This window comes from Amblyomma maculatum, chromosome 10 (genome assembly GCF_055883805.1).
Source record: "Amblyomma maculatum isolate TAMU_Amacu chromosome 10, ASM5588380v1, whole genome shotgun sequence".
Lineage (NCBI taxonomy): Eukaryota > Metazoa > Arthropoda > Arachnida > Ixodida > Ixodidae > Amblyomma > Amblyomma maculatum.
The window spans coordinates 15,826,297-15,839,358 of record NC_139353.1 but is presented as its reverse complement, the minus strand read 5'-3'; the positions used below and the strand labels follow the sequence as shown (position 1 = coordinate 15,839,358).

General features: G+C 43.0%; 2 protein-coding genes across 3 annotated transcripts in view; one reads left to right on the top strand and one right to left on the bottom strand.

The window, feature by feature from the left end:
- Window positions 1-3,512, bottom strand: part of LOC146175664 (steryl-sulfatase-like) — a 13,068-nt gene extending 9,556 nt beyond the window's left edge. The window contains exons 1-4 of one of the 2 annotated variants that reach the window (XM_084582055.1): window positions 2,753-3,512; window positions 2,459-2,634; window positions 1,573-1,676; window positions 400-522 (exon numbers count right to left, since the gene is read on the bottom strand). In XM_084582055.1, coding sequence (XP_084438181.1) covers window positions 400-522; window positions 1,573-1,676; window positions 2,459-2,625 — 394 coding nt within the window. In that variant the 5' untranslated portion in view covers window positions 2,626-2,634; window positions 2,753-3,512. The remainder of the gene's footprint in view (window positions 1-399; window positions 523-1,572; window positions 1,677-2,458; window positions 2,635-2,752) is intronic. The other variant, XM_084582056.1, reaches the window with a different exon arrangement.
- Window positions 3,513-3,608: 96 nt separating this feature from the next.
- Window positions 3,609-12,855, top strand: Trax (Translin associated factor X). Its single transcript, XM_084582057.1, has 5 exons — window positions 3,609-3,791; window positions 4,247-4,505; window positions 6,803-6,936; window positions 7,452-7,561; window positions 12,341-12,855. The coding sequence occupies exons 1-5, from the start codon at window positions 3,746-3,748 to the stop codon at window positions 12,740-12,742; spliced, it is 951 nt and encodes a 316-aa protein (XP_084438183.1). The 5' UTR covers window positions 3,609-3,745; the 3' UTR covers window positions 12,743-12,855.
- The last annotated feature ends 207 nt before the right edge of the window (window positions 12,856-13,062 follow it).

Below are 13,062 nucleotides of genomic sequence, written 5' to 3'. Positions count from 1 at the left end.
CAAGAACGCACATATTCCAAGCAAGGGTTCCTCAACAAAGAAATGAGAACAGAAAGGTATCACGCTTAAAAAATGCTTCCTTCACAAATTTCTACGCTCGCAACACTTGCAAGAAGAAGAAAGGGGAAGTTCAGATGATGTATGAGTTGACTTGAGGGCACATGCTGATGCCACTCTTTTTTTTTCTTTTACTGGGGGTAATCAAGAGATTAGTTTACTTTGTACATACTTGTTGACTGCAGCCTATTGATTGACTACAAATATGATAAAAGCACTTTTGTGTGCACACAATTTTGCCTGTTGCATAAAAATAAGGCTACTGAACGTAACATTCACCCTTCTGGTAACCAAATCAGAGAAAAAGTTCTATATAAGAAAAACTGCCATTGTCACGCTTACCTATGTACCCTGTAGCGTAACCTTGCTGCTGAAGAATGCTAGCGAATGTCGTCTCATTCTGAGGCAGTCCGCCGCTTGCCGCAACTATTATGAACACCTTGTTCTTGAAGTAGCTTTCCATGCCTGGAGAATGCATCACGGGTGAGAAATCTTCCAAGCACAAAATTCGCTGAATGCAGCCAGTATAACGGATGGCAGCAGCCATCCAGCAGTAGAGAGCAGGCATTTGAAAACTGTGGGCATTAACCCCCCTATGCTATTATGCTGCGATGCACTAAAATTGACACGCCATTTCCAGTTCGTGAAATGGCTGCTCGAAACGTACGTGGTGATCTAGACAATTCTTTTATTCAAGAAATCCCTTTATATACAATTTGTTTTATTTTTTCACTTCTCAAGTCTCAAATTAGAACAATAAAGAAATTTGGAGGTCACTTAAGCATGACAAAAGAGCGTTAATGGCTCTTTTCTGCCGGCTCCTTTTGCAAATCGTTTGTCCACATCAACTTGGCTAATGCTTAATCGAGCGCTATGCGTTACCCTTTTGGTCAGCTCCAAATATGCCTATGGGCTGCCTAGCTTAACGGACTACTAACAATTTACTACTAGTCAGTCTACTGACTACTGGTCAATTTCACCCATCTGGTAAGCCAGTGAAAACGAACTGCACTCAAAGGCAAAGGACAAGGCTGTCGCTAGTGCTTTATTATTGTGGACACATTTATTGTGACAGTAATGTGGTTCTTGTGTTGTTTATTTCTCTTTTTTTTTTTTTCTTTTTTTTTTTTTTTGCTGTTCTGTGCTGCTTGACATTTATAAAATAATGCCTGGATGACACACCAAAAACTAGCTGCAAGACAGTACTCCAGTGGTTTTCCTTTGTCGCATCCTCATCACTGGACAGTCTACACAATCTTGTCAAAAGAGTAGGCCAAAATCCCCAGCTTGCCCAACAATAACCACGTCTTAACACATCCAAAAGTTCCAACTAGATCAGTAGTACACCTGACCGAACTGGCTCAACACTCCATCTAGCCCGACAAACATATGATCAGAAGCTCACCAGTCCTAATAATGAACCTGTTCTGAGTAGCCCGACAGTCTCAACTAGCCCAGTAGTCAACCTGTCCTAACTAGCCCAAGAGTCCAATTTAAGCCAACAATACAACTTGCCTGAACGCACTGGGTACCTCCCTGTGAGCAAAGCCGCCCTGCTTGGTGTGCAAACGGCTGCGGCTGCTGTATGTTGAGTGAGGATGGCTCCATTCTCTGCCAACCTGGAGAGCAAGTGAGAATAGCATGTAGAACAAGTAGAGCGAATGGGGAGATTTGGTATCGATCCACCACATCAAACAGCGCGAGAAAAGACGGGGACTAAAGAAAAGACGACACAGGATAAGTCGCTGACTCTCAACTAATTGAGTCAGCGCTCGTCCTGTGTTGCCCTTTTTAATTCAGAAGTGACAGAACTAATGTTGTCGTTGGCATTGCAAGGCCATGGGTGAAGTAATTCTATCAGCAGACCACCATTCTTTGTTTCAATTATCATTGGAAATTGCATTTCTTTCTACCTTTTCCCCACGGTACACAGTTGTATTACCATTGCTATTATGAAACTGGTTCCAGCAAAATGACATACGCTCGACTTAAATGCGCGACACAGAAGCACACAATTAAGAGGCAAGGAATAAAAAAAGCATAAAGTAGTTTCAACTACTAACTACCTTCAGTCACTGAACCATACACAAATGTATAGGCAGACATCACATGACAATACACAAGCAATCATCTAGTAAACTTCCTCATGTAAGAGATTGTGGCATGACACGCCTTCTTTATTTCTGCCAGTCATACACTTAGATGATTGTGGCTTCTCATAATTTGCGCGGGGTTGAATGAATAAAGATATAGTTAGGGGTCAGTGCTGGAGTCCATATATGTAGTTTGAGTTCCCTTGCTGCTGTATGCGGCGCATGAAACAGCCAAGATGAGTAGCCAAGCATTCGATACTGGGGATGGTAAAAGTAGTAAAAGAGATGAAACAACTCTTCGCGCGTACCTGTCAATGTTCGGCGTCGAGATGGTGTCGTTGCCGAAGCAGCCCACGTCGCCGTATCCGAGGTCGTCCGCCAAGAGCACGACGATGTTCGGACGCCGCGCGGTAGCGCACGTCGCGAACCCCAGAAGCAACAAGGCACGACAGCACCGCGGTAATAGCGGCTGCATGGTTCACGCCTGCGAGAAGTCACACATACGTCAGCGGTGTCCGCACGAGTCGTAAAGATTTCGCCAAGCTTGAGCAGCAAGTATACGAGCACCGGAAAGTATTCAGCAACGCAAAACCACAACCTACCAACGACAGGGAATGCTTGAATGTGATTGCGTACGCCTTTTCGATAGCGCATCTGCGCGTCTAGATTAGAGTGCGCCGCTAACCCAAGCGCGATACATTGCGGGCCAGAGAGCTAAGCGCGCATCGACTGGCGTTCGCTGATGAGCGTGCCAAAGCAGCCAAGGTGACGGTCTCGTGCGAGTTTGCGAGTGCAGCAGACGGCTACACACCGGCTAAAAATAATGTGTGCTAGTGAGGTCGTTCCATGAGCATATGCGCACCGCAGACAGCTGTTCCGAGCAGAACAGAACACTCGCACCAAAGAATCTCGGCTTCATGCAGCCATCGAGGACATTCAAGGCCAATGCAGCAATCTATCCATTCATCAGGAATTCTGATCATGCGGCAGGTAGCATCCGCGCACCTGTTGCACTTTGACCGACTGCTAGGCCGATGTATCAGTCGAACACGTACTATCGTCCGGCGAACACTATTTCTCCATAGAAAAGACGTTTATTTGCACAGCAACGGCCGATAACCTATGCAAGACTTCCCGCTTCCGCAAAGACGCAGGTGACATTTCTCCGCCAGCTGACCTACGGCTTGGTCAGCTTGGCATACACACCTACACACCTCCATGGTCACATATCTCAAAAAAGAAAAAAGAAAGAAAAATTAAGTGATGGTTTAGCTTGGCTAAGCACTGAGGGAGGCTTCTGAGTCAGCCCGAAATGTATGCAAGCCCGTTGCTGGACTGAAATATACGGAGTCATGCAAGAACCATGTATAATATGAATTTATATCTAAAACCGGGAGATTGCCGTCACATCGAGCAACAGCTCCATGGCTAGCGGCACTAGTTTTGGGCCCGTCAAAACAAACCCATTGCCCCTTGCTTATTTTGACGGAGCCGCATTTGCTGCATTTGTTTTGGAAGGAGGGACGCGTTCTTTTTCCTAGGCATATCCCGGAGAATTTGCAACAGCTTTAGATCAAAACCTTTTGGTTGCAACCATGACAGGGGAAGGCAAGACACATGAAAAAGGTCATCATACGAGAGGCAAGTGTGTTCTGCATTTGTATTCGAATAGGGTGCGTGAAATATTTTTGCGTGTTTTCGCGTTCGCTGCTTGTTGCTCAGCCGTTAAGTTATGCCGGTAAAAAGCTTTAATTACTTGTGTAAAAGGGGCATGCTTCGGTTTCAAAGAAAGCCGGCTAGCCTTAAAATACTGTTCGAACAATATAAATCAGGACAAGTGCCGTCAGTTGATGTGCAAAGCTTGAACTCCGCTTATTCCAGTAGCTTGAGAAGTACTGGTCTTGAATATCCCCGCGAGCTAGCCGGCCAGGCTGCTTTTTCGCCACTTCCTCTTTTAAGTAGCTATGCATTTTATACTTTTCCTGATTTGCATCGTTTAGCGCATAGATTGATTGCTGTGAGTAAGAGCATAGCTGGTAAAACTGGCTCACTGTGCCTTGAAAAAACAAACCATATTTATTGTTACCCTATACTAGGTCACGACAGGGGCGGACATTGGTCCTCACGAAACAGGCAGCGAAAGCACGATGACAGACGGCACCATGAGGACAGGCGCAACCAGGATGAGAAGCGCGACTCCGGTGTGGACGAGTCCCTGCCAGTCGTCAAGATGTTCAGGGCTTTTCAGTTGGAGCTGGATGACCGCTACGACCGTTACGAGCGTCTTGTGAAGCTTGGCCGTGATGTGACCATTGAAAGCAAGCGCATAATCTTTCTACTTCATCGCATTATAAGGTTAGTTTGTGTTGCCTGGAGGCGCAGTTTTCACGCCACGTCACGGGTGCCATCTTTATGGTGCTGAGGCTAGTTTCGACAGTGTGCCGGAACCGAATGGCGATAAGCGGTTTAGCAGAACATTGTCTTCATTTCTGTCCCGAATATGGCGGCCGCTATGACTGGATGCATATAGTTTTGTAAGCTGTTGTAGAGTGTTGTAAGCTGAAAATCAAAAGCATGCCTCTTGCAGTTGGTAGTTGACAGGTGACATGGTTGGAGGGCACTGGTGGTTTGTGTGACATCACAAGACCGAATGATGTGACCGATTGAGCTCGGACAGTTCTTTTCTGGTAGGTGGGAGAGATGGAATTGAACCCACTGGTTCCTTTGAAACCAAAGTCAGACACTGAACTAGGCCGCACACATGTTCGCATGGCTCTGTTGCAGCGATGGTTTATGTCTGTGTCAGGGAGTGCTTCGCATAATTTGGTTTGCTTTTGTGTTATACCCTTCAAGGTAGAGCCGAGGTTGTGTGTCTCCCCAGATTTTAACGCTGTAGCATTAAAGGCACCGTTGTCCAGGAAATCTGGCGTCAGCATTACAGGCATCAGCATTGTGAGTGAAAAATCAAGGCATGGCTTTTTGAGGGTGATAGCTGGCAGCTGACATTGCTGGGTGTTGATTTTTGTTGCGAAAGCAACACTACGACAGCCAAAGCGACACCTCGGGTGGCCGCAGCTACGTCGTGAAGTAGCGTAGCTACGAGAAGAAAAAGAGACTACAAAGAATAATGCGAACGCAAAGAAGAAGAGGAAGAAGAACGCTCGTCACCCGCAAAAAAAAATCAAAATTGTTATGGTTGTTTTTTTGCTTTTTTTATCTTCACGATTCTAATAGCTGCATTCTTATAATTCTTTACAATCTCGCTTTGCGACAAGCTTATGCTTGTAATTGAGTTTGTGGACAACACCTCACCCTGGCTAATCCCTCGTGGTGGGTATGAGCCATCTTTCAAGAGGCCAACAGTAACAACACCCGCAGCTAATGCTTTCGCTCCACATTCGGTTCAGCAGTGTTGAACCCTTTTTTGTCTTTAGGTTGTGCGACGTCACATGACCATGTGGCATTGCTCATTTTGCAGCTGCTGTCAATTCTGACTTCTCAGTTCAGAGGTAGGGTGAAGTGAATTGAACCCTTCGGCAATCTTTCATTCAGAGTCAGACGTGGTTCCTTTGGCCACACTAGCACGTTCATATAGCTTAGTTAAGGGGGTTTATATCTTTGTTGGGTAATTTTTCACGTATAGCTTGTGCTGTCTGTTGAAAAAAAAATGTGCAAGATGCTAGAGGCACAAATTAATGGATCAATAGTCAAATGAATGGTTTTAAAAGTGCACTTGAATGAGGATCTGGCCATTTATGCTGTTGTGTCATACCCTGAAAGGCAGAGCTTAAATGTTCTCTCAATTTTTTGGAAACCAAACAAGGGTCGAGGGCAGCCCAGCCAATGTTTTCATCTTGACCATCTTAACCTCATTTTATGCCAGATACCCTTCCTTCCTTTCTTTTTTTTTTTTTTTCATTTCTTCAGCTCCTTTTTTTCACTGAACAAGTCAGTGCCCTTTTTTACTTGCATTTGTATGCATTGCGAACTAGCAGTATATATATATTTTCTTTTTCCGAGAATGTGTTACACCTTGCAGTTTTTTCTCTGTTCAGGCAAATTTAGCATTCTTCACGTTGCAAATATGGTTTCTTTGTATGTGAACCAGCAAACATGGTGTACAACATTTGTCTGAAAATGGGTGGGGTAAAATGTTGACCACTATTTTCACGCATACATATTTTTCCACCAGTAACCATATAAATCTTTTTTGAGGAGTAACTTGTGCTATGTTTGAAACGGGAACTGATTTCACGATCCCTTGACTGTTTGCCCGAAAAATCTTCTTATTTTTGAGTTGCAGTTTCTAACTATTGTGACACTTGTATGTAAAATTTTGTACGTGTCTATAGAAAATTTATCCTTGGTGCTGTGCATCAAACAACTAATGAACTGGCTTTCTTGAGGCATGAACAGGGCTGAAAATGTTTTTTAATAGCTTGGGTACCGATTCATTGTGCTGTGTTGTATGCTCTGTCTTGCCCTGCCTCTCCGCTTAGTTAAGCATGAAAGTATCTGTTTCCAACCAAAGCAATGAATGGCTCTTGAAAAAGTTGAACAAGACGGAGAGCGAATAGCGTAGCCTGTTTCCAAGGAAAGTATGGTTAACCCAACTCATCCATAGATGCACATCTTCTTCTTTCACTTTTTAGAAATGAGGATAAAGACAAGATACTCGCCGAAGCCAACCGTAAGATATGTGACCTCAACACGTCAGCCCTGAGGGAAATTGCCATGGAGCTGAGAGGACAGAGCTACTATCTTTACCTGAGGGCTTTTTCACCTGGTGTGTATGAGAGTGTCATTCGTTCCAGTCTTTTCAGTTTCATTAACTTTTTCCAAGCTGTCTGTGTTGAACCTTTTAAGACCTGTCTTATTGTTTGTTTGTTGATACTGACACTGTCATATTGAAGAGTCGTTACATGACCGAAGACAAAAGAGAAAACAATCAGTGCTAGAAAATGTGATAACGGCAAGTATGCAGTCATTACAATGGACAACAAAGAGCCTATAAAGTGCGTATACTACAAAACAATACAAATAAGTGTCATAGTAATGTGCTATTGAGTGCAGGCTTAAAGAAAAACACAGATGCAGAGATAAAACTATTCATACAAAACCTGTTGCTGTAAAACTATGGATTTGCAAAACAGTAAAAGGACACACCATTCTCATACCAGGGCCCTCGCTCCATCAGGTGTGGGCTTTCCTGTGTTCAGGCAATTCAGGTCCCGAAGTGCAACAACAAGAACTAAGCACAATTTTTAAATGAGTAATAGTGCTCTTTTTGCTTATCCGCAGGTGTTCAGGAGTATGTGGAGGCTGTGACCTTCTTTCACTACATTAAAGACGGCCACCTAATCACATTGGATGATATTCACAAAGCCCTTGTCTTTGAGGAACAACCTGAGGTACGTAGTAGACAGCAGCACTGTTTTATCATTGCTAGCCCATCTGTGTCTTTTGTCAGTTGCGATTCGACTTCTTTGACAAGTGCTACGAATGCACTCCTGGTACATGTGTCTCTGGCAAGTTATGTTGCAATAGATGACCTTGTTGAGAAAAGTGACAATAGCACGTCAAACTGGGCTTCTGGTTTGTTCCTTTGAATGTAAAATTTTGCATATAATGCAGGTACACATTTAATGTCTCTTTTCACCTTCCTCTGTCCATCTGTCCACCCCATCCCGCACATGCATGTGCATACGCACGTGTACGTAAAAAAATGGTATGTTGCAGCAACAACAGCAGCAAGCAAGCGACTCTTGCAGAATAAAATTCCTGGAGCGCACGAGAGTTCTGGGCCTTTTGTTGCTTATCCGACTTGTGCAAGTTTACTTTTATTTTACTTTACATACTTTACTTCTTATGAGTGTTTTTAATGTTTTCTCATTTTGTTTTTGTGTTTTTGACTTTCTCATTTTTTAGCTACATACTTTCATCAGCCTTACCTTTTTTTTTTTTTTTTTCTTTTCCTCAACAGCGTCCAGCGTCCTTGCGTTAGATGGGGAGAATTACGGATACGTTCACATGAAGTCTGCATAGTGTAGCGGTTAGCGTGCTCGCCTGGGACACTGAAGGATAGTGGTTCCCCGTGTGCAAGGAACTCTTTTCTTATTATTTATTGATGGCAGAATATGAATACGCTTTGTCCACATATCCTGTCCGCAGCTAATAGTGACATACTCTTATGACATTATTCATGAGGCAGGAAGTGTTTTTTCATTAATAGATTCCCCCAGTTCCAAGCTGTCACCTGATATACAGGTCTAGAAGCTTGCGCAAAGGACACTCATTCAGCTAGTGATTAGCTTTCACTTAGTGCTATGCTAACAACGTCAGCGTTGCTAGAAATTGGCACGAAATTTTTGTGCAATGTAGTATGAGGATGAAAGTGAAGAATTATAAAGAAAAAAAGCACCTTCCGACAACCAGATACAGATTCGGAACGAAACCGATATTTAAGATCACGACAAAATTTCTTGCCAAAAAATTGAACTTAGTCCACGTGGATTTAAAATTTTATTTATCTCTGACCTGGGCAATCGGGCTACACGTGATTGAAAGATGAGTGCGAAACCACACCATACGTTAGAGTGTATTCCCGAGGCCCTTCTATGCTGGCACTTTAAGAATGCTCTCGGGACTTGCTCGTAGACACAGCCGAAGGATACTGTCATTGTTGGAACATGGCGCATGCGCAGGAAGCTAAAGCCAGAGATGCGTGGTACAGCATTCGCAGCAAGAACGCATAAACACGTTACCTGTAAATGTGCTGCACAGGAGTTGACACATCATACACACTCCATCATTACTCCTGCCATATGGGCATTTGCAAGTGGTGTAACAAAAAAAAAAGGCATAGATGTATAGTGACAGCCTTCCTCATGCGATTCATTGTATACGGATGAGGTCAGAACATTGAACAGCATGCATGCATTCTGCAGTGGGGTGATCTTGGTGTCTCTTTGAATAAACTGCAGTGGTTGTTGTTGTTGTTTTTTTTTTTGCAAATACGTTTTATTTAGTGGTTGTAGCGGGACAGTGTTCATGTTCGCCTTGATGACAGTGACGCACATCACCGATCAGTGAACATGATGAAAACTAGTGCAGTGCCTTGTACTATGTTGCATAGTAAATAATTGATTTGAAGCTATGTTGTCTCCATCTAAAGATAGTATTCTACTCTCAGCATTGGGATAGGCCATTAGATATAACGCTGCAGCTTTGAGGCGTTTTGATTGTCAAGCAAATTATGGCTTGCATATAATGAAAGGGTGACTCATAGTGGTTTGTCCTCTTGTAGCCTTGATAAAGACTAGAGACCATAATATATGTCTATGTAGTTGAAATGTAATGACATGTATTATTAGCCAGATCAAGAAAGATGTAAAGATTTTTTTTATAGCTTAAACTGTGCAGAGGCTTACAAACATATGTTCTGCAAATAATTTCTGTTCCGTTTTTAAAGGAAGCCTATTGCTATTACTGCTTTCCTAAAGGGCTACAGAAATGCATCATTCTCCTACAAAAAATATCTATCTAGCTTGTGCAACACCTAAGCTATCGGTGATTAAATGATGACTGTCCTCTTCTTCCCTCTCAAATTATGTGCCATAGGAAGCCGTAAAAAAAGAAAAGCAGATTTCACGCTGGGCCGAGGCTTTTACGAGTCGTTCTTATGCGTCTCTTATATAAGCACCTTTTACGCATATTACGCCTCAGCTCTTACGCATCGGCCACCATTTTCTTACGTCTCTGCCGCATCAATTTTGCTTCTATGAATTTTGCCCCTTTGGTCGCGTCATAGTGCTGCGGCTTCCGTAGATGTCTGCCAAGAACTAGGTTTAAAAAGAACGAGATTTCCAGATGAGTCGTTACTAAGAGTGTGTTAATATACAAAATTTCAAATATTCGAATTGAATGTAATTGTAATTCGATTCATATTTGTGGAACTGATATTCCAAATTTTCGAATTCACCATTGTTTCTTTGCACTGTGCACTTTGCTGCAATGTGAATTATGCACAGACGCTGCAGGGCCGTTTTGCGAAGAGGGACCTTCCCTTGACACTTGACGAAACAGGGGGAAAAAAACATTATTCTCACTTCGGTTTTATCTCGACTGCAAACAACCATCATGCAGGTGTTCACCAGATAAAATTACTGTGATGCAAACTGTTTTCAGCAGTGTTTTCAGGTCCATTCGATAATTCGAGCTTTCGGTTGATTCGGACTGTTATTCTGCCTCTTTGAAGACAGAATTAATGAGAGCTTACTGTATTCAGCAGCAACATGACAGATTTCGTGCAGGTCCTTCCTGTAGAAAAAAACTCGTATATGGAGTCCTGTATAAAAGTTATACTGGAATTTTCATTACGTATGTCCTCCACATAGAAAAAACTGGTACATAGAGTCCTGTATAAAATTTATACTGGATTTTTCATTACGTCACGCAGTTCCTTCCCGTAAAAGGAACTGATACATGGGGTCCTATATAAAATTTATACTGGGTTTTTTATTACGTCATGCAGGTCCTTACCGTAGAAAAACTGGTATATGGAGTTCTGTATGAAATTTATGCTGGACTTTTCATTACGGCATATGCTCCTGCGCAGTTCTAGTTTGATCTTATTGCAGATACCATTTGAATCCTAAAAGAAACATGAGGAACTATGTTTGCTTTATTTATTTGTTTTTCGCTGATAAGATATTCCGTATTGAATTCGACATTCGAAGACATTTTTTTTTCCCATAGTTGCATTTTATTGGTATTCTCGAATTTCTGTACTCGCATACCCCTAGTCATTACATAACATGGTGCTCAGTAAACAAAGCATCATAATGATGTGGCGTTGTATTCAAGTGTTGCATTACGGTTAGTACAGAGAAATACAGTATGGTGTATTTCGTCGTGAAGATTTTGAAAAATGTTTCTGCCTCAGCCACTGGCTTGTTTGTAGTGGAACTGTTCACCTCATTCGATGAGCGCTAATTGTACGAAAGCCTGGCACCGCAGGTGCCGGGAGCTGCAAGTGTGAGGAGTTTCGAATATGTCATACATTATCAGCTCATTTTTGAGGTCCTGGGCGTGACATGAACTCTCGATTGCTTGTGCTGTACATAATGCGCGCACTTTAGAGCCGCTTTCTGAACCACCTTTGGGACCCTTTAGGTTCAGCGATAAAGTTGAGAAGAAAAAAAAATAGCCATCTACAAACTGGAAAAGGGTGTATCCTGTTACTAGTGGGAAAGGCAACATTTGAAGACATTTTCACTGCTTTTGACTTGTTGCAGTTTGAAAAACAAAAATATTTTTTAAGCTCAAAGATTATTTTATCAGAGTTAACTGTAAAGCTGCTTTAGTGACCTACTGTACAGCTGAAGCGGTTAGTAATCTCCCATGGGCGTCTTTAAGACGTCCAAGGACACGTCTGTACAGGTACGTGAAATAAGCTTGTTCAAAGCAAGCAAGCGTAATATCGCTGAATACAGACACAGATCAGATGAAAGCATACAGCATAGTACATTATGTTTAATTTGGCCATTTAAAGCAGAGAGCAAGACTGAAGTGACTCCCTTTAATCAGTCTAAAACACCCACCTGCCCAGTTTAGCACATTAAATGATAATGGTAAAACATGTCATTACTTTTTTGTTGTACCAGCATCACAAGGGAGGCTGTATCTGCTTTAATTGCCCAGTTCCCTACTTGGGAACGCTCGCTCCAGTACGATTTCTTTCACTTCTGGTAGGCACGTGCATTGTGTACACACAGATTGCAAGAGTGCGCGAGAAGCATCGAAATGCTGCACTTTCTCATCATTTCTTCTGCAGGTTTATCTTTATTTCTCTGTGTGCTGCTGTTCCACTTGTCACACCAACTAGCCCAAAGCAGAAGAGAAGACTGTTTGAATAAAAAGGAGGAAGAGGAGCCTCCGTCAACTGACCAAAAACATTGACAAAATGACTAGTTTTTATCTGAGCCCAGATAAAAGCAGGTCCTCTCGTTGAAGCGTTAGTCAGACTAAGATTTCTCTTCATCCCTATAATTATTGAAGCTTGTGCTGTTAACCTATGGAAGCTTTCAACGTGCGCGTTGTCTATGTTGCCTCATAAACTCTGACGCTATGTCTGGGTGCAGAAAAGTTGACACAAAACTTGTGGCTTCCTGTTTTCCCACGCAAAACAGGAACCTGAAAGTGATACTGCAGCTGCTGAACCTACGTCAGCAGGGGAGAACCCGCCAGCCACCTTTTCTCTCGAGATTACTCCCTTGGACTACATGCTCGGTATAGGCGACCTGACTGGCGAGCTGATGCGCAAGTGCATCAACGCTGTGGGCCAAGGAAACCTGGAAGAGCCATTCATGCTTTGTTCCTTCCTGCGCGACATGTACGCGGCTTTCCTCACCTTTGGGAACACGGCCGGCCGTGATATGAGCCGGAAGGTGTGGACGCTGTGCCAAAGCTTGCGCAAGGTGGAGAACGCCTGCTACACCATCAAGGTCCGAGGCTCTGAGATCCCGAGTCACATGCTGGCGGACATGTTCAACACTGTCTATCCCGAGAAGGAATCTCCGGACTGTGGCTGAGCTAAAAGAAACCAAAGCTCATTTCATTAGACATTGCATTTGTTTTTTGTTTGTTGTTGCATTCACATTGCCAAGTCAAGACTATGACAATAAACTCTGAGTGCTGTTCTCTATCTTGCCTGTCAAATGAGACTCATATTATATAGAACCACATAGTATTTGTGTTCGGTAGGAGTACTTTGTGCTGCTAAATGATAATGTTTGACATCAGTGCACTGTTGCAATAAGTTGGTGTTATGCGGAGGGAATGCAGGTACATTAGGTGCCTAATTTGCATCCTCTGGAAGAGCCTGCAATTGGCTGTCTCTCTTGCTTTGTAT